Consider the following 21,700-nt stretch of genomic DNA (forward strand, 5'->3'; position numbering starts at 1 on the left):
AGCATGCGTAAAAGAGGGGGAAGAAATGCATGGACAAGGAATCGCAACACATACGAAATAATGGCAAGAATGCTCTAAGCAGGGCTTGGTGATCAGTACCACAAGTAAGAAGACATTTGTATAGGTTGGATACAGAGAACCCAGTCTGTGTTATAGTTAATCCGGTGTATTTTGCTTGAAGGCGGCTGGCACTCCAAACCTAACCATATCTCCATGCAAATAAATTTCATTGATTTCAATGCAAGTTACTTTTAAGTAAATGTGCTTAAGAACACAGCCTGGCACCCTGATCTTTCCTTTTGCTTGGAAGATCAAGAGGGTTCTCTGGCTGCAGATCAAGAGGGTTCTCCTGCCCAACAGAATTTTATCATTTTATGTCCAAATACTTGCATCTTAATTTGATTGTGAATCCCAACCTCTAGAGTTTGAGTGCTATCTAATGCACCTGGTATTGGAGCTTTTCATGGATCCACATGGTAACTTACGTCCAATTTTGTAACAAGAAGCCAACAATCCTATGCACACTTACCTGGCTCTCCTGAATTGTGTTGTACAATGCTGTCAGCATATCTGGTCGCAGAATTTCATTACATCCATGTTGCAGGAACAACTTGGCACTAGCCTTATATTTTTTCTGTGCATGCAAACAGCAATGAAGCACAAAAAGGACTTATGAAGACAAAGAACTACAAAAAAGCTCTAGATCCCAGAACAATGAGATTTAGGCTTTTGGGATATTTGTGTATTCTCAGAACTGCACCAATGCACAGCATTCACCAGGGGCAACAGAATCAACAGACACAGAACTGAATTTTAAAAATGGAAAAACGAGAGTATTACGGTGCCATCATTATGCAATAATCTGGTTTCCATGCCATTTTCCTTGTAGCACATTTTTGCCTTTGAGCTAAATGGCACAGAGTTCATTCATTTCTAGGTTATCTTTGCAACTTGACTGACATTTGGTGGAGTGATTTTGACAGTACATTGGTGCATAGTTTATGAGATCACAAAGTATGAATAGGCTCACTCAAAAAGCTGCTATGCTGTTTTGGGTGGCAAAGTACAGATAGGCTCACTCAAAAAGCTGTTGTGCTGTTTTGAGTGGCAAAGTATAGATAGTTCCAGATACAAACAGAGGGGAAACCTTTGTCAATATCATAGGCAAAACCTATGACATCTTTGACTGCAGGCATTTCAGGCAGGTAAAGAAGTGGTCATCCAAGAGTGACAATAGCCAGATTCTGGATGTTCTGGCCAGCTCTGTCACAGTACCTGACTGCTTAGTTCGCCTCCCAATTTGGCCAGCAAGGTTCTAGGGTCATCCACCACAAGGGAATACTTATCCTTCTTCTTCTCATAATCAGATTTGTACAATTTCTGTTCACATCGAACAGTAGCAAAGTAAAAAAGTGGAGGCACAAAGATACATTGAGATCAATGCAAAAACCCATTAAACAAATCCACCCACTTAAAGAGTAACACCATAAAAAGGAGAACGGATATAGGCAATGGAAAACACAGACCTATAATAGCTTTTACAGAGCAATACTGTGCAAGTATTACTGAAAAGTAAAACTTGCTGGTGGATCTTACTCCTAAGTAATCACGTAAAGGGTTGCAGACTTAAATGTACAACGCTAAAAGCCCTTTAAATCCTGCACTGCCATCCTCCATTTAGTTATAGTTATAGTTCTAACTCTATGCATTTATCACTTGCATTAATTTAGTATAAAATATATGCACATGCTATACTATACTTCTGCATATAGTCTAGATTGGGACCTAGCTACGATTTATCATTCTTTATGTCTAAAGTCAATGGATAGAACAAAAACCATTAGATTTACTGTTGGATAAGTGTTAAATGGTTCTTGTTCTTGTATTTGTATTTTAAAAAAAACAAAAAGAAAGAAAGAAAGAAAGAAAGAAAGAAAGAAAGAAAGAAAGAAAGAAAGAAAGAAAGAAAGAGTACTATGTGTAAAGACCACAATCTAGGTAAAAGGTTAGGGTTAGGTAAAGGACCCCTGGACAGTTAAGTCCAGTCAAAGGTGACTATGGGGTTGTGTCGCTCATCTCACTTTCAGGCTGAGAGAGCCAGCGTTTTTCCACAGACAGCTTTCTGGGTCATGTGGCCAGCATGACTAAACCACTTCTGGCATAACGGAACACTGTGATGGAAACCAGAGGCTTTAATCAGAAATATATCCCATTTAATAGAATTTGCAGTCCTAAATTCTCTTTCTTATTTTGTCTAACAAATTTAAATGGAATTGCAATGCAGAAGCCTGTAGTTCTACTTACCTCATTCACCAGCTGAGTAGCATACTTAAAATGCCTATTAATTGGACTGTCAGCAACATACTTGAACTTGGACTTTATCTTCTCAAATGACTCCTTGTATTTACACTAGAGGGACATAAAAGACATTTTTTTCTAAAACAACAACAACAACCAACTAATCACTATATGGGTGTGATAAAAACACAAAAAGCATACATTAAAAAAAATCAATCAGGTGTAAAGGTGTGAAAGAAACATTGCAATTACTTCATGTAATTATCATGTCAGTAAGTGTGATATTTACTGATTTGTTGCTGTAACTGCATCTGTTTATCTGACAGGGCCAGTCTGTATGGCACTGCAAAACTGGAATATGATATAGTGTTCCAAAAACCTGCTAAAGCTCATTATGTTGATAATTACATAAACAGTACAATCCTATGCAGACTGGCTCAGAACTAATATTCAGTGGAGATCACTCCTAGGTAAGAGAACATAGGATTGCAGCAGAGAACCATTCAGACTTAGTAGAGGATAGACTCAAGCACCAGGGAAATGACAGCATCCCTTATTTATAAAAAGATACGCTGATGTGTAAATAGCACCTCCAAAAATAGATGACACAGTGGGTTTTTCACAGTGCTTTTTTGTTTTTAAAACTAGGTGCCAGCAATCATATCTTGTTATGCATATACTTTGTTTAAGGTAATTTGTGATCTTGCACTGTTGCCCTTTGTTTCAGTGGAGCCTCAGTAGATATTCCCAAATACTTGGGCACTTTATATGTTATCATACCAATGATCTTTCGCCTGTGCAGTTATTGGGCAGTTCAGTCAAGCTGTGCATGCTCAGGTTGGCTGTCAAGAGTTAAAACCAATGACAAATCTTGTTTGTTCTGAGCAAAGAACTGCTTTATAACCATGGTCAACAAAAGAGGTTTAAAGACTGTCTCAAGGCAAATCTTAAAAAAATGTAGTATAAACACTGACAACTGGGAAACACTGGCCTGCGAGCGCTCCAGTTGGAGAACAGCCTTTACCAAAGGTGTCGTGGGCTTTGAAGACACTTGAACTCAGGGCGCAAGGGAGAAATGTGCTAAGAGGAAGGCACACTTGGCAAATCCACAATGTGATAAACTCTCACCCGGGAACCAATGTTCCCACTGTGGAAGGACGTGTGGATCCAGAATTGGCCTCCACAGTCACTTACGGACTCATTGTTAAAACCGTGTTTATGGAAGACAATCTTACTCGGCTACAAGTGATCGCCAAAGAAAGAAGAAGAAACATGGTCTCAAACTTCTCGTCTGTATTTGCGTGCATCCATGCCTGCATGCAGTGCCTCACCTCAAATAAATATAAAATCGAATGTATGTGTGCAGAGCAAGTTGGGGAATAGACAGAGAGAAATCACCCTCTTTAAGCTACCAGGCAGTATAGAACCACACATACCGGACTGTACAGCGTCTTATTCTTTTCTGCAAGAAGAAGATCAGGAGTATCCCATGCATAACAGCCAATGCCTCTGAGCCATGTTAAATCTTCCTTATATTTAAACTGTAAAAGCAAAATAAACAAGAGCAAGGTTTGCCACAACATGAGACAATTACAGGAGAGTACAAAAAAATGTTATTCATATCTCAAAGCCAGTAGAAAAATCTCAGGCATGGGATCATGTGGATACTTGGGATCGTAGTGATCTAAGTATACAAACTTGGAGGTAAGAACAATGGCTGTCCCTAGAATAAAGTCCAAGGTAAATGTGCTTAAGGGTTGAGATGACAAAATGACAACTCCAATCCACATAGTCCTATTAGGCTCAATGGGATTTTTCGCTGTTCTGATGGAACAAGATGAAATCACAACTATGTGCTGTTTCTAACTGATTGCAAATGTGGGCATTTCTGTCAATAGCAATAGATTTGACTGAATTAACTTCCCTACAAATTAAATTGGGGGAGGTGTGATAGTACACATGGGCAGTGTTTACTGTTGCTGTTTCAACCCTTATGGCCATAGGTATCAATGGGTATTCTCAGCTAGATAAATGTAGGGCTACATCAGTTTTTAAATATTTGCATTTTGCAGAGCAATGGCCTTTAAAAGCTGTAACAACAACATAAAGACTCCCTCTCCCAATAAAAGAAAACCAAGAAAGATCATGGGGCTTTCATGCATGCTTGCTTGTTTCTGCAGCAGCTGCTCACACCTCCCATAGAAAAAGAAAAAGCTACATCTAAGAGTTAGTGGCTGAATATGGACAAGGGAGCCAACAGAACTTCTCTGCAAGTGAAATATGCCTTCTGTTTGAGCAAAGGGGCTCTTTAGATTGCCACCCAATCCTCCTTTCAACATATCAGCTGTTAAACAAGGAAAACTGAATTGCTGTTAGCAGTTCCTCATTATGTGGCTTAGATATTCTTCATAGAAGTGAAGTTTAAATTCAGAATTCAGTTTAACGATCCAGGAGAGCCTGTCTCCAAAAGGCAGAAAACTATTAATCATTTTTTCAATGCATTTTGCTCCCCTCAAGTAACACATTGCAGCCTATTGTTTTGGAAGGCTGTCAACATGCAATACCCAAGTGTCGAAGTTGATCCACACTCACATCACTGACTGCATCGGTGACAGCACGGTGGTGGAAATGGTCTGGTCGATCCGGGATAGATCTCCAGATTCCTAATTGACTCATGTAGTTTTCTTTGTATTTCACCTACAAAAAAAAAGCATTTAATTTTTAAAATAAGCAACACACTAATCCCCCGATATTACAGGGTTGACATCAGTGATGGTACAATCCTATACATGCGTACTCAGAGAAGCAACTCCCATTGTGTTATTTATCTGTTAAACTTCTATCCTGCCCTTCTCCTGAAGGAGCTTCAAGGAGGCAACGGGACTTGCTTTCTAACATTCAGTGGAACTTGCTTCCCAATAAGTGGATTTAGAATGTCCTGGCACAGCTACGCTACTTTATAGAGACAACAGAGCTTAGCGCATGTAGGAATTTCTGGCCGGTCCATGTAACACATGGGGAAACAGTCAGGAGAGGTGGAAGTATGACAGAAGCTCAGGTGGAGAATGGGGCCAGAGCACAAAGTATAGGGGAAACAAATGCTATAAAACATAAAAAGAGGCAGGGTGGGCCAGAATTAGCTGAGGCTTTGTGTTAGGAGGACCAGGTGTCAAGTAGACTATAACCCCTGCTTTCTCTCTGAAAGGAATCACATCCACCAGAGGGATGACCAGGGGTGCTTACATTATATAGGAAAGGGGGAGGTAAAAAATTAACAGACTATGCAGAACTGGACAAACTAACAGGAAAAATTAGATTCCAAAGGGACCACAAGTTTTTTAAGGACTGGGGGAAATTTACAGAATATTTGAAAACTGTATGTGAGGAATACACAACGCTAGTGTGTTTTAAAGAAGCTTTGTGAAAATATAAGGAATATTGCAAGAATGTAAATGAGGACAGAAATATTGTATTTAAAGGCAATACTAAAATTTAAGGAATGTGAAGATAGAAATTGAATTACGAATGATTGTCAGAGAAGTTGAGGGAGGTCCAATAAGTTAAAATATGTGATGTGGAAATTTGTATGATTGGAGTTTTTATGGAAAAATTTAATAAAAAATTTATAATTGGAAGAAAGAAAAAAAAAGGAAAGGGGGAGGTAAAGGAGTCTGAAGTAGTGGGGGGAGAGAATAACCAGTGCCCCATAGTATATATAAATAAGGTACATCTATTGTATTTTACAGTTATCAAAACCAGCATATTACTCAGGGATATGCATATATATATCCAATATACATACTTATGTATATATATCCAATATACATACTTTGCTGATATCATCAGTGACCTTGCGGTGATACACAATATCCAAGGCATCTTTCACTGTGTGGTATTTACCCTTGGCTTTCTCAAATGTTTCTTTGTAGCGCAGCTGATAAAAACAAAATAAAACAAAAAAGTACGAAGGCATCAGTTTTAAAATGTAGCAAACATTATTTTCACATTTTCCTCAGAGGTTGTAATAGACAGGTAGAAAAAGCAGACCATCAAGTCCGCTTTATGCATATTATAAACAGCCAAGCAATCCTAGCTTACTCCATGGTGCTCCTTGTAAATGTAAATCCTACTCCCCATTTATGTATAGCTTTCATTTATTTAACTTTCTATTATAACCAGAGTTTTGCATATTCTCCCATCTATTTCAAGACAAGAGTCCAGATCAAGAAACCATATTATCTATCTCCCCCCTCTCCCCAATTTCTTCATTCTTTCTCTGCTGCCAACACAATTATACGCAAAAGTATCCATGTGGACAGAAAGGGTTGCATCCAGCTGAAACATGCTCAGAGCAGACCCACTGAAACCAGCAAACATGACTAAAGTCCATTGGTTTTAGTGAGTCTACTCTGAGTATGTTTTAGCTGGATAAAACCCAAGAAGCCAGATTCAACTAACCTAGTGCAAGGACTCCCACCAGTTCAATGGGGCTTTCCCCCTCCCCTTGCATGCCCCCCACCTCTCCTAAATCTGCCTTGGAGCATCGAGAGAACCCACAGCCTAGCACCCAGGAGGAGGAGAGAAGAGACTGAACAAATTAGTATGATGTTGATTTTTACCCAAGCAATCTTGTGTCAAAACAGATTTATATAGATTTTTTATGTATTATTTGTTTTATGCTAGTATATAAGATTTTACAGGCAATGAGAAATAGACTCCATATGAATGTCAGACCAAAGAAACTTGATCTTATGTGCAGTAGGCTCACTCCTCTGTGCCACTGCTTCTCAGGAAGAACTCCGTCACAACTGTTATAGAACTATGAATAGTTGTCTAATGGCTCCTGACTCTTCTGATCCCTTTTCCATATTAAAAAAAAATGCATCATGAGTATATAAGCCATACAGAGCTAGAGTATAATCCAAATAAGTAAATGATCTGGAAGAATTCTCACTGGTTTCAGGTTCAGTTCACAGACCTTGCCTGAACATTACTCTACATTCATATCTAGGCCACACAAAAAAACCCCAAACCATCCCATTTTCATTGGATACTTACATCACTGGCATTCAGGTAGGCCTTCTTAGCTCTAATCAGGATTGGTGTGTCAGCGACAGTTACATACTTGTGCTTCAGCTTCTCATATTGGGATTTGTATTTATTCTAAATTAAGCAGGGGGAATGGAAGAAAAAATAAGTACACCAAGGTGCTCGTGCGATACAGCATTAACTGCATGCAACTGGGCACTTAAAAAGACATTCTGATGTATGAGTTAACTAAAGTAAATTTATTCATGATGCCAACGATTTGTTTTTCCTTCCAATAAAGTCAGCTAGAGGCCTGCGGCTGGTATATTCACTGGCAAATTGCAAAGCATACCACCCTAATCTGCAGACAATTTCCCTGCCATTTCCATGTGTGCCCTTCCCTCCTCTGTGATGCTTACCTAAATCAGCCTTCTCCAATGAGGTGCCATCCAGCTGTTTGGGGCTACAGCTCTCATCAGCCCCAGACAGCAAGGCCAGCAGTCAAGGATGATGGGAACTGTAATCCAATCAGGGGCAGAGGAAGGGGGGGTGCTGTGGGGACAGTCCACCCCAAGTGTCACCACGGGGGGGGGTGACAAAATGCCGGGCAGCACTCACCGCAGGGCCTACAGTGCGCCCAAGCCATGTGTCTCTCCTGGGAGTGACGTGGTGGCTCTGCGCTGCCCCAAGTGGTCCGCCCGTTGCCTCCCCCTCAGCTGTAGGGCAGCTGAGTGGGATGAGGCAAACAGACTCCTCAGAGGCCCCACGGAGCATCCTGCCCCAGCTGGCCCCGCCCCTGGGTGCAGGGCACGCACGCTGCCCCAAAGCGCCCAATCAGCTTGCTCCGCCGCTGAATCCAATTACATATGCCAGATGACCTCTCACTTAAATGCCACCCCCGGAAATGAACAGTATAGAAGAAACCGAAACCTAGACAGGCAAAAAGTAAACGAATAAAAACAAAGCTAGATTGTGGCTTAACACGTATGAATAGCATATTTAATAAAGATTCTGTAAAACAGTTTTGATAGACTGCATTGAATGTGTTTGCCAAACTCATTGTCTAGTCTAGACTTTAATGGGCTGAAGTGTGCAGTCTGTTTGCCATAGTAATAAAAAGAAGAGAAGGAAAGGTGCTCACAGTCCTACCTCACTGACCAAGTCCTTCACATGCTTAGCAAGTTTCAAGGCCGGTGTCTGATCCCCAGCATGGTGATGGGGTCTTTCCTTGGTTGCAAGTTCGACGTACAAGTACTGGAGAAAGGGAAGAACCATAAATTGTCAAATTATGCTCCATACACACAAGAGACCTCGGATATAAGCGATTCAGTCCTTCGCTCACTGCTTTTTGCAAACTGAATCAGTGTACTTTTCTTCCTGATTCAGTATATCCATTCTGACTGGCAGCACCTCTCTGAGGTCTCAAGAAGAAATCCTTTATTGCCCTGTTATCTTTAGATCATTTAATGAACGATGCTGACGAGACCTTCTGCACGCAAGGAATGTGCTCTATCACTGAGCCACAGCCCCTTCAACTTTATCCCCACCCCCAATAATTTTTATTGATTTTCAAAATTTTAACATCCAATTAATTCAAATTTAACATAAATTTTAAAAGTTGGTTTCCCAGCCCTTCACCCTTGATGCTTCTTCACCTACGCTCCTTGCTGCATCGTATAACAGTATTTTTATCTCTTTCCCAATTAAGACAAATAACATTCCTGGAGGTGGCAGACACCCTGAATAATCTACTAGGTAATGGGGACAATTACAAAGCACAGGAAACAATCTAGGCTATGACAAAGGACAGGAAATGATTTGTAATTGTATCCACACAGTTTCAAAGCACATATTGATGGGAGGAGGAAGAGCTCTGAATATATCCATTTTGATGCGCTGAACAGATTCAACAGTGGTAGTTGGTGCTGCAGTCACATGGTGTAAGGTCCAGTAGGAGACAATACAAGATCTGGCAAGTTCTTCATTCCTTATTGGAAATGAAGAACGGCCCTCCAGCTGTTTTGGGACTACAAAATGGCCCTCCAGTTGTTTTGGGACTACAATTCCCATCATCCCTGACCACTGGTCCTGTTAGTTAGGGATGATGGGAGTTGTAGTCCCAAAACAACTGGCGGGCCGAGTTTGGCACCACTGCCTGATGACTTTGACAACATTAGAAGAAGATTGGAGAACTGTGCCAGAGTTATGTTTTGACGAGGTTTCAGTAATATTACAGTTAGTGTTGGGGGAGAAATTCAGTTCAGTTAGTATTTTTAAGTGAAATTAACTAAATCTCGCTTCCTCAAACGGTACACAAAGCCAAAGACAGCTATCCTTTGAAAGCAGCACTTCGCTGAATTTTGCAATGGAGTTTTCCTACCAAATAGTGGGCCGGTTCACACCCAGCACTAAACTAAACCATGGCTAAGCTCAACACACATAGGCATGCAGGTTCCCAGAGTGGAGATTGCAATTGCATCGCTCCTGTTCTGTTCCTGTGGCTGCTGTAAGCCAAGATATAGTTTGGCTCCGCATGCTATTTAAACCCAGGCTCAACGTTGCAAAAACATATGTGTCAAGAGAAATGTGCGCTAAGATACTGACATATTCATGCAAAGGCAAATTGAGGTGGAAATATGGAAAACTGGACTTAAGCTTGGCAATATCAGAAACAGACAGAAACCAAAGCTGACAGATTCGTCCATCCACCCCTAAGTGCAATGGAAGTTTATGAACATATTGATTACCTATCAATATTTACTAATTTGGGTGGAAACATTTGTTAAGGATATGGTGCTATCACAAAGACAGCTTGTATAATGAATGAGCAAGTGCAGATTGCTTTGCCCCAGAAAATATCTAGAAAGAGCTGTGCATTATTGAATGAGAATTCCACATGTACTATCCAGCTTCATTTCTGTTCAGTAATGGGTCTTACCTTACTCTGTAGTTTTTGCCCTCTTTTGGCCCTGTTGAAATCTGGTGTATCAAGGATAGATGTGTACTTGGTCTTTTGCTCCTTGCCTGCAGCTCTATACACAAGCTAGAAAGAGAAACAACAATGCACTTTCCTCTTCCATAGCCAACCTTTACAGCACAAGTATATTAGAAAACAAAGAGAGTTAATAAGCTGACAGTGAGCAGAAGGAAGTCTGATGTGGTTGACTGACAGACTCCGTCCTTACTGCTAACTGAACTGGCATAAGCTTATCACACCCCATTGTCATTTTTACTGAAAGCAGATTATTGAAATTGCTGGATCTAACATAGCCACATCCATTACTTTCTGTGGTTCAACTCTGAGTGAATCCGAGTTGAATATCACCCAATGTGATTAGAAGACTTGACCCTCCACAAGTGCTTTATGACAGCTATTTGAAAAGTCTACAAATCGCTGCATACAAGATATTGTTTTGATAGCTTGGTGTTCTTGTGCGGGATCCCCACAGGCACCTAGTTGGCCACTGTGAGAACAGGATGCTGGACTTGATGGGCCATTGGCCTGATCCAGCAGGTTCTTCTTATGTTTTTACATTATGTACTTGGACCTCCCTTGACATCACTGCTGCTTCTCACTGCCCTATTCCCATCCCAGCAAGTGGCAGCACTGCTAGTGGGTGCCTGAAGCTCCATACACACACCCTCCACCTCACACAGCTCAGTCAGTAAAGCATGAGACTCTTACTCTCAGGGTTGTGGGTTCAAGCCCCATGTTGAGCAAAAGATTCTCGCATTGTAGGTGGACTAGATGGTCCTTGTGGTTCCTTCCAACTTTGCAGTTCGACTGCAAATCATAATCCTCTTATTCTATATGCTGCTGCTGGCTGTAAAACTAGCTCAGCCAAAATATTCTGCATAGCATGAACCTTAACCGTGGTCTCTTGCTAAAGAACAAAGAACTTCCATCGTGCTTCTCTTCATCTGCAAGCCTACTTTAGAGCAGCTGCCGCAGAAGCACACTTAAAACGACCCAAGCATCCCTTTAAATTCACTTTAAAATGTTTCAGTGCAGAAAGGTTAAAGAACATCAATCTTACATCACTCAAATGGGTCTTCAGCTCCTGAACGGTCCTGTACACGGGAGTGTCCAGAACCACACGATATTTATCTTGTGACTTCTTTGCAGCTTCAGTGTAGACGTAATTAGACTGAAAAAGAAATGTGCTTGTGTCAAAAGAACATGCAGTCTCCATCAGACAAACAACAAAACTTTGAATCCTAACAAAGAAGATTAATGAAGTCACAGCCCCTTGATATAACTCCACAAGAATCTCTGGAATGTACAGGTTAACAGTACAATGTAAAACATCACTTTAGTTGCTTTGTAAGTGGGCCATAACATAACATCCATTCAAACACATTAGGGTGGCTTCTGTAGAAAACATTAGAGCCAAGTCACTAAGCATAGAGCAACAATATCTTAAAATCTGCACCCATACATCCAGTAGCGAACCTTGGGGCCTCAAATTTCAGTGGGATGCCAAAATTCCACATGCCCCTACTTCTCACCTTCCATTCTACATAATAGCTGTGGCACCCCATGCAACCATACTGATAGCTCTCCCCTAAATCTGCCTCTGATACATCTGCTTCTCTATAGCTGTAAATGGGAGGAAGTGGGGGAGGTGTGCTATGGAAGAGATACTAATCAGCACACACATTTGAAACTGTAGCTCATGATTTGGCACACACACTGGTTCTGTTAGTCCAGTTGTACCAGCAGAAACCAACACAGGAATGTAGTTTGCAAGTGACATGTAGTTTGCAGGTGTTGGATTCACTGATTGCACACACTTGCTACTTGCAAAGGACAATGTCCATGTTCAGACATCATGCAAGCCTGCTTACTATGCACAACCCAAATCAAGCCGCCTTTGCTCTTGCTCATTCCTCCTGGCTTGTGCTAGGAGATAACAAACCATAATTCCAGAGATCATTGTTTTGTTTTGTTCCAATAAAGCACAATCAGTAAGCCAAGAACAAGCCTTGGCTAGAGATCATGGTTTCTTGGGAACAAAACAAACCATAAACCCTGGTTTGGATGTAACAGGAAGCCAGGAATTGTGGAGCAAAGCACAGCAAAGTGGGACTGATTTTGCTCATGCACAGTGTTTATGTCTTACCATGATGCGTGAACAGAGTCAGTGATGGGGTGGCACTTTTAGCTACTAATGAACATTATGACAAAGGACTGCTGTGGGATAAAGTGACCCAACACATCTAACCAAGCATAGGGCCTCACTTCCAAGAACAATGTCCACAGCATATCTAATGACCACACATAAACCTTGATATGGCATTGCCTAGTCTGATCTCATGTCCAGCATAGTACAGTTCACAGTTTATAGTGGGAAAGAACCTCACTTTTAAATATAAAAAGGTATAACTTAAATCATGTCAAATCAATCAAACAAAAAAACCAACAAAAAGCAACACTTGAAAATGGCAGTGTTTCACCTCTTGATTATTTGTCAGCAAAAAAAGCAAGGAGTCGTCCAACAGAAATGGTCATGGAAAAAGAAACATACCCAGAGCTTGCGCAAATGTCGAGCACGGACCATATCAGGGGTATCATAGAGGAAGCAGCCCAGGCCTCTCAGCCACTGCAGATCAGTTTTATATTTAACCTGCCAAACAATGATAAGGATGTAATACCATATCTATTACATAAATATACCATCATATTATGTGTTATAATCATAGTGTTTTGAATAATTATGCAATAACTAAATAGTTTTAAAAGATGGCAAAGGAAAGATGAAAAAGAATATAGAATGCGTGCATGAGACACACACACACACACACAGAGAGAGAGAGAGAGAGAGAGAGAGAGAGAGAAAGAGAGAGAAAGAAACTAAGTAAGAGTAGGAATTGAGCCACTAACGCTACTAAGTCCAAAAGCTTACATCGCTTGTAATCTCTCCAACGTAACGGTTATGTATTGTCTCTGGTGTATATGGCAAGGAAATCATGTGCCCCTGCATCTTAAAGAAGTCAGTCTTGTAGATCAGCTGAGATACAAAAACAAAGGGGGTGGGTGGAGAATTAGGGTGATTTTTTCCCCCATCACATCAGACATTACTGGAATTTGTCTATTTATTTATTTTTAAATGTATAAGAGAGGCATACATCACTGATGGATTCCTGGTTCGTTTTCACTTGGCGAATTTCAGGCGTGTCGGGCGTGGTATGAATCTTATCCTTGTTTTTGTGATATACTTCCCTATAGAGCCTCTGTAACAAAAGAGAAGGAGTTCTTGCACATGGTGCTGAAACCAATAAAACAAAAGACACCCTGATCTAGAATTCCATGGCCTGCCTACCACTGCTGGGAATCCTGCAGGCAGTACTTCTGCTCACCCGCACATCCAGTTGGCAGAACATGCTGCTCTGCACCATCAGAGTGAGGCTGGCATTACTCCATGAATGGAGGCCGGCAGAGCTGAGTAGAGGGATATCTCAGCCCAATCCAATCCCCCAGTGCAAAAGAGGTTTGAACTGCAACAGCAATTTCTTGGGAGTAAGCCCCATTGAACTCAGTAGGACTTACTTCTGAGCAGGCATGTGATTGTGCTGCAAAGTCTGCCTTCGATAGCGAACATTCGTTTTCTTTCTTGCAAAACAACTTTCTATTTCTTTTGTTGATTCAAGTAAGTATACTCCTTTAATTTGCACTCTGGAGCAAATTGGTTAAGTTTTTGCCTGGTTATGGGATCTTCTCTGTTCACATTGCTTGGCCAGTTTGGCCAGGCTTTAAAATTTCAATGAGAGTGACTAGAATTGCACATTGGACACTGACCACCTGTAACAAGGCAGGAGCCTGGAAATATACTGACCTCAGCAGGGAGAATACAACTACCATAAGTCTGTATCTCTTTCCACCCAGGCCCAGGTAGTGAATCAGGAAAGGTGGAGCAGCATTGCCCATGAAGAAGGAACCAAAGAGTGCTTCACACTTGATCTCATGGGATCAGTGTAAGTGTGCCCCTTTCATTACATACCCCAATAACAAACATTTATAATAAGGGGAGAGTCATCTTTCAAACTATATTTACATTTAAGTCATTAACTATAAAAAACTTACATGCTTATAAAGACATTTTACAGAACATGTGGTCCTGAGTGTCTGACAAAAATCATACCACGGTTTTATGATGAGTTGCATAAGATTCCAACAGTGATGTTATTTATTTATTTTTGCATCATCAAGTACCATAAATACTTAAATACTATTCACATTACCTCATTGAGAATTTTGTTGACTTTCCTTATGTTTACAAATGGAACAGCTTTGGGTCCAAAATTGTAACCTTTATCCTTGATGTGTTCATAGACTTCCTTGTATTTCAGCTGAAATCATACAAAAAAAATTCAGAAAGATATGTATTTTAGACACAATAGCTATTTATAATAGAACCTAAAAATGAAGTCATACCATTTAGCAGAACATGAATATAGACTTACATCCATGCTAACTTTTAAGGTATCTAGGATTGTAGTTAAGCCCTCCTGCCCATTTCCCGATACCTCCCCATTCCCTTTCCTTGCCTTATTAACACCCACAAGATCCTATGGTTTGGTTGCATTTCCCCATTTCTATAAAATAATATAAGATTTATATGGTCATGTTTTCAATAAGTATAATATTGCAACCACAGTTTTTGTAACAGATCACGTATCTATATATTCATGCAACTATATTTATTTGCAACAGTAGTATGAGTTAAAAAATAATCCACCACTCACATAACTGCCAAGGTATTGGGCATGTTTAGCATGCTTGAAACCAGGGGTATCTGGTGGGAGTTTGTATCCAGTGGGAAGTGCATGCCAGCCAGCTTTTCGGTAGAGACCCTGCCAAAGAAAAGAAAATTCATGACAATGTTTAAATACTGATTTTGCAATGAAGTGCAACACTATGAATACATTCCCACTCAATTAGGTATTGAGCATTCATTCTCATTTGCTTGGGGGTGGTTATATGATATTGTGTCAAGCGGTGGCTATCCCATACTTCCTGTTGCTTTCCTTTCCACAAAAAGTCTAGGGTTGTTGTTGTTTTAATGGATTTGTTGCACAAGAACACCAATAATTGCTCAACTTGAATTTTCGAGTATGCACTTGAACCCCACCCACAAAGCAGGAAAAATCTGGGGGTAGCTCCAGCTCCAGCACTTACTTCATTCTGTATCCTGTAAGCATGAGTTGCCCGCTCCAAATCCACCGTCTTATCTGTTGGAGTGTATTTCCCTTTGACATTGTGCACATAGTCATGGCGGTAAACGGCCTAAGGAATATAGAAAATGTAAAACTGATGCTGAGTGATACAGCAAAAGCTTATGTGCTGAATATGAGCTGGGCATACATCTGGAGAAAGCAAAGTATCAGTAGTAACAGTAACAGTAACAGTAATTTGTACCCTGCCTATCTGACTGGGTTGCCCCAGCCACTCTGGGCAGCTTCCAGCATATATAAGACCATAATAAAACATTATACATTAAAAACTTGAATGCTGGGGTAGAGGTAATGCACCATCCAACCACAGGGGTATTGTGGGGATTAAAGGAGGAAAAGTGAGAGCCAAGTACACCACTTTGAGTTCCCCAGAGAAAAAGGTGAGCCACCAATGCAATAAATAACTAAATAATAAAACCACAAGTAAAATAGGAATCAGCGTACAACTGTAAACTGGATCTGGGGATTAAAGTAGGGGGGGGATGGCTATGAATGCTGACTGAATCTCTGAACGGGATACACAGCCCACTAACTAATTGGCTGGTTTGATGTGCATTACTAAGGCACTGCTACTATTGTTAATGAGAGCGTAATTGAAATGTGGGGGAGGGGGGAGGAACAAATATTACAATGAAGCTGCGGTGAACAGAAATGGAGATCCTTACCTCACTCAGATTCATGGCACTCTGGACATTCTGAACATAGAGAGGTGTGTCGGTGACCACGGTGTAGTTGCTCTCCATTTTCTTGGCCTTTGACTTGTATTTCAACTACGAGAAAGAGAGAGAAAGCACCTGAACCTTCCCTTTCTCATTCCCACCACTGACTTTGTCAAATGTCCCACCCATTCGGCAACTTTTCTTAAGGCACTCCAACCAACCACTCCTCAAATATGCCAGATATACCTGGCAGCTGCCATGAAATAAGAGCCTCTCCTCCAACTTCCCAAGAAGCTGAAGTAAAACTCCAAGAAGAGGAAGAAGCCATCATAGCAACAACAACAATAATAAGGCTGCCACATTATTTCAGTCTTGCCTTACCAGCATCATCAAAGCTTTTATTGGCACCACATACAAACATCCAAAACAAATCAATACAGAATTACCACTTCCCCAGCGGCACAAAACATTATCAGCTGACTATTGTATCCTGCGTTCAGTTAATTAGCAATTTTTTTAAAAAATATCAAAGGAAGTTGAAGAGAGGGGAAAGGAGATGTGTGTATTCCTAACTCACCTGAATTCAGAGGAGATAATTAAGTTTATTGTTAAAGCAGCGGTGCTTCTGCTTTTATAGTAGGGAAACCACAGCAAAAAAATGAAAAACAAAAACAAATAGCAGACTGTTGTATCATGTATGTTTTACTGAGTGGCAAAAGCGTGCAAGGCTGACTGACAAAAGTGCAGTCCAATATAAAATACATGAAGCAGACAGCAGTCAGTTTTCAATTCAACCTACTAACCATGCCCCGAAAGAGCTGTAAGAGGAGCTTGAGGGAGAGCTAGGAAGGAAGCTTCAGAACAAAGCAATTTGCTATCATCAGTTGTACTCACGTCATTACGAAGGTCATAGGCATGTTTGGCATGGAGAATTTCAGGGGTGTCCCAGACAAAGCAACCTATGCCTTTGAGCCAGTTGAGGTCATCTTTGTACACAATCTAAGATATTGGATTAAAAATAGAGAAGAGTGAGAATTTCATAGCAAAACATAGCAAACATTCATTATACACAAATTAAGTAATTTAATCGTGATTGAAACTTTGCTACATAATGGAAACCAGCTTAGAGCGTTAGCATTAGTTTCCATTGGCTGCCATTATGTTGTTCGATTTTCTAAGTACTCCTTTCTTCAGCAACCCGTTGTTTCCTCAGATTCCTGCTTTTCAGCCAGTTCCTATTTAGTCCTAGTAATACAACTTGTATTACGGTCAGTTTGATCCAAATGTCTGTCTGTCTGCACACAGCAGGCGCATGAAAAACTGAAAACGTTTGCTGCAAAAACTTCCAGATTGAAACCCTGAAAGGTTCTCTGTTCATTAAAAGCCCAATTAATTGTCCCTTTGAAGGCAAGCATCTCCTGCATCCACCAAACAGCAATCAAAGGGGGGGGGCTGACGCCCGTCGACAGACAATGAACACAGCCTGTAAGCTTATAGATGTAGTTTGTCACACCATTAATGCTCCTTTTCCTGTCATGTGCAAATATAATAGTTTTTCCAAAGGCAGACCTGGTATCATTTGCAGACTTACATCACTCAGCTGGTCATTGACTTTCCGAGCAAGAGCATTGGCATGAAGATCTGGGATGTTGGCCCATTCATGGAGACGGATGCGATAATCGATTTCACTGACTTTCTTCTGAGTGCTCTTAGCTGACACTATGTCCACCATGTCTGGTGCAATATGGATTTTGGCCTTGTTCTTTTCATAGCCTTCTCTATATAAGCGCTAGGGTAAAATAGAATTATTATTATTATTACTACTACTACTACTGCTACTACAATTATTATTTCTTCTTACCCACCCTTTATCCTAAGGTCCCACAGCAGGTTACAACCACTTAAAATTATATATTAAAAACAGTCAAAAACAAATACAATACCAGCAGTTAGCTAACAACTAACAAACAATTCATGAAGTCATATCTGAGTAGGCCAGAATATTAGCTTCCAGTATTATTTTTATAATAATAATGGGAAGCTTCTAATAATGGGGGGAAATATAAATAAGATATTAAACCATGCGAAGAGTGACAATCTGGCACAAGCATGACATCATAGGAAACTACAACTCTAAGAGGGGAAACAGCAGAGTGGAGTGCCTGCTTGACCCTTTTGGTTCCAGCTATTCTTCTGCTCAGAATCCCAGGCTTTTCCATCCATAAGAATGGGGAAACCAACCCATAATGAAATCCAATGGCACCTGCCTTCTTTTAGAACAGATACCACTAATAGAATAGATTTTTCCTCCCACCTGCAGCTCTCCATGTGCCTTCAAAACCTGCTCTGGAGGGTTGGGAGAATGTCCGGAGCAGATTTAGAGCTTGGGATGGACTGCAAGGCAGGAGTTGGGAAGAAAAATTGGCATTGATGTCACACTATGGAACTCTGTGTACCTGTACATTTAGTTTGGCCCTTAGTGATCTACATGCACTTGTGTGAATGAAGGTGACCTATATCAACATATTGTTATAGCTCCTGGGTAAATCACCCTTTGTTAAGCTGATTATCTGATACCTGCAATGATCAGCTGACATTCCCTGAATGGGTACAGCTTATGAATTGAAATTACTTTTCCCAACCCATCACCAAGTAGAGGGGCAGAAAACTATGGTGTTGCAGTTTGAGCAGTTAAGAGAGACAGAGAGTTGGAAGTTCTTCTGCTGAACTACGCCTGAGCAAGAAGCCTGCAGGAGGCTACAGAAATCTGAGCAGTTGCTGTCTTTGTGAATCTGATGCATGACTTGTGGTTGTGCTGACCACTATGGCAGTCTATTGCTTCCAATAAGTTCTCCTCTGGGCACAATAATTCTCCAGCGTGCTCTCTTCCAATGAACACTAAATCCTGTAGCACTCCCATCTCTTGGGGAAGTGAGGGGTGCTAAATAACATAACCTTTCAGTATCTAAAACCAGCTATTAATGGAAATAATCTGATTTTAAAAGTGTAAGACGGCACTTTTCTTATTAGATGTTATATCAGAAATAAACCTTACATCAATATTCAGCTTGCCAACCCTTAGGCATCTGGCAGTGTTGGGATCATCCTGAACCCCTCTGGGTAGAGTGTAAAGCGCTTTAAACCGATCATACTCCTCTCGATACTTTACCTATGTGGAAAAAGAAAATGGAAATCCAAGTTACTTAGAATGATACATCATTCGTACGACATCTTTAGGAATGTGTTGCTTGGGTACACTTACAATACTGGCATTGTGCTTCAGTTCTTTGGCACGGACAAATGGCACAGCATCGGGAGGCAATGTGAAACCAGTGGCCTTCACTTTATCCCAGGCGTCCTTGTACAGGTTCTGTAGAGGCGAGAATCAAAGCACTGTGGTCTATATATGCTACTATACACTAAGGGCTTGTCTACACTGGAGCACCTGCCTGTCTCCCCATTAATGTAGGTGTGTCTACAGGACGTCCTCCCCATCAAAGTGTTCTCCTGTCCTCTTCTTTAAATGTGGGGCCTTCTGCTCCTGGGAAACGTTGAAATCCAAGGATTAAAAATCCCACATTTAAAGGGAGGCAGATTTGGGGAAATGTTGGGATGCTTAAGATGTCATGTAGATGCCCTTATTATTAACAGGGACAGGAAGGTGCAAATCCATATTTACCTCTGGTGTAGACAAGCCCAAATATTTTGAGCTGCCTTAAGAGTCATCTTCTATGAAGCCCCAAAGCAGTAAGAACCATGAGTAAGAACCAAATATTAAGACACCTTTTCTGCCTTTTAAAGCAGAAAGGCCTAGAGCTACACATTCTTTCACATAGTCAGGGAAGGAAACAATTGCTTAAATCCACACAAACAAAATGGATACTAAAAATCATGGCCTTCCACACCCCAACTTAGAAAAGGCAACCCAAAAGGAAAGAAATTTCAACACTAAACATCAAGCTCAGGTTTGATCTGTCATCCTTCAGGATGGGGAAATTCCATAATTTTTGGAGCAGGGCTGAAAAACTTCAGTTTCTCCTAAGTGTATTGTGATTAGCCACAGGTGGCAATTTCAAGAGGCATACCAGATTGTAGGGATGTAAACCCAGGTATGCTAGCCCCGAGTCATGCTGTGTTCCAATGTCCGGTGAAAACATTCCCCTTTTGCTGGGTCCTCAGACAGCAGTCGCAATATGCTGTTAATCAGAGACCTGTGTACTGTGAATTTTACTTGAAATAGTTCTAATCTGTGTACAGCACTCTGCATTGTTGCTCCGTACTTTGGGTTAAGCCTCCCTGACACCATGTGAAGGGAAGAAATAAATATTGGCTAGCATACCCAGGTACTTATAACTAAAAGAATTCCAAGATAAACCACCACCCAAAATCAGCCCATCTCATTAGCCCCTGAAAATAAAGTTTAAACACTCACACTACTGAAAAGGTGCTTGAGGTTCTGAATCCTATCATGATCAACTGTTTCCAAAACTGTGGTATATTGGTCCTTCATTTTATGGTATTGTTCTTTGTATTTCACCTATAATCAAAGGCAGATTCAGCCATTACTGTAGTTCCCTTTACAATTCAAGGGAAGGGAAGAGAATGAACCAGGGCAAAGGAAAGGAGGAGAATGACTCACGTCGCTAGCATTGATACCACTCTCGATAGCAGTTACATAAACTGGAGTATCCATAACCACACCGTAGTTCTGTAAATTGTCTTTTCCTGCTTTTGTGTAGAGCAACTGTGAAACCAAGGCAAAAAGAAGGCATTAGGACAGAGAACAGCTACACTGGATTATTTAGCAACTCTAAGCACACTGTGTAGCAATAGGATTCCTTCTTTGGTTTCTTTGAAGTCCCTTTGGCAGGTATGGGGAATAAATCACCTTAATATAGCATAGTGCTACTAATCAGATGTGTTTTTTTTAAAATGTTAGTTAGTGCACTTAGCACTTTCAAGGAAGCTAACGACTGTTTTAAGTACAGTGGCTTGCTTTATTCTCTGGAAGGAAAGATGGCCGCTGTCATATTTTAATGAATTTATGCCTGCATTTATCCACAAGTGGGAAATTCCAACAATCCTAAGGATTTGTCTTATACTGAGTCAGGATCATTTGGTTAAGTACTGTCTATGACTCTGATTGAAAAGAGCTCTTTGAGGCCTGAGGCAGGCATCTTTCCTAATCCTGCTACCCAATATTCTTTAGCACCTCTATGAATGGGAAATGGTGCAAACCCCAAACTGATCAAATAAGGAAACCTTATAGAGAGACATGGTTCCCAGTTCCAGCACCACCACCACCATCCCCAGGCGAGATCCATTTGCTTACTTGACTCTGAAGATCATAAGACTTCTTAGCGTGCAGGATTTGAGGTGTGTCCCACACATAGCATCCAATTCCCTTCAGCCATGTTAAGTCATCCTTGTACACAACCTGCACATGACAGTAGTGGGGGGGGGGAATGCAATGAACTCAT

At 40.9% G+C, this 21,700-nt stretch overlaps 1 protein-coding gene across 48 annotated transcripts in view; it reads right to left on the bottom strand.

Moving 5' to 3' along the window:
- The window catches only part of NEB (nebulin), a 157,448-nt gene that overhangs the window by 44,669 nt on the left and 91,079 nt on the right, over positions 1–21,700 (bottom strand). For 45 of the 48 annotated variants that reach the window (XM_081869593.1, XM_081869592.1, XM_081869603.1 and 42 more), the window contains 23 exons: positions 21,553–21,657; positions 20,860–20,964; positions 20,653–20,757; positions 19,483–19,590; positions 19,276–19,389; positions 17,812–18,009; positions 17,115–17,219; positions 16,227–16,331; positions 15,506–15,613; positions 15,073–15,180; positions 14,569–14,676; positions 13,456–13,560; positions 13,233–13,337; positions 12,855–12,953; positions 11,364–11,474; positions 10,265–10,369; positions 8,476–8,580; positions 7,357–7,461; positions 6,128–6,232; positions 4,891–4,995; positions 3,735–3,839; positions 2,305–2,409; positions 1,276–1,380 (listed from right to left, as the gene is read on the bottom strand). In XM_081869593.1, the coding sequence (XP_081725719.1) occupies positions 1,276–1,380; positions 2,305–2,409; positions 3,735–3,839; positions 4,891–4,995; positions 6,128–6,232; positions 7,357–7,461; positions 8,476–8,580; positions 10,265–10,369; positions 11,364–11,474; positions 12,855–12,953; positions 13,233–13,337; positions 13,456–13,560; positions 14,569–14,676; positions 15,073–15,180; positions 15,506–15,613; positions 16,227–16,331; positions 17,115–17,219; positions 17,812–18,009; positions 19,276–19,389; positions 19,483–19,590; positions 20,653–20,757; positions 20,860–20,964; positions 21,553–21,657 (2,529 nt within the window). Of the gene's footprint in view, positions 1–529; positions 635–1,275; positions 1,381–2,304; positions 2,410–3,734; positions 3,840–4,890; positions 4,996–6,127; positions 6,233–7,356; positions 7,462–8,475; positions 8,581–10,264; positions 10,370–11,363; positions 11,475–12,854; positions 12,954–13,232; positions 13,338–13,455; positions 13,561–14,568; positions 14,677–15,072; positions 15,181–15,505; positions 15,614–16,226; positions 16,332–17,114; positions 17,220–17,811; positions 18,010–19,275; positions 19,390–19,482; positions 19,591–20,652; positions 20,758–20,859; positions 20,965–21,552; positions 21,658–21,700 lie in introns of all 48 variants that reach the window. The other 3 variants (XM_081869564.1, XM_081869608.1, XM_081869583.1) reach the window with 1 other exon arrangement.

The sequence above is a fragment of the Podarcis erhardii genome, assembly GCF_964252035.2.
Source record: "Podarcis erhardii genome assembly, chromosome: 1".
Classification (NCBI taxonomy): Eukaryota; Metazoa; Chordata; class Lepidosauria; order Squamata; family Lacertidae; genus Podarcis; species Podarcis erhardii.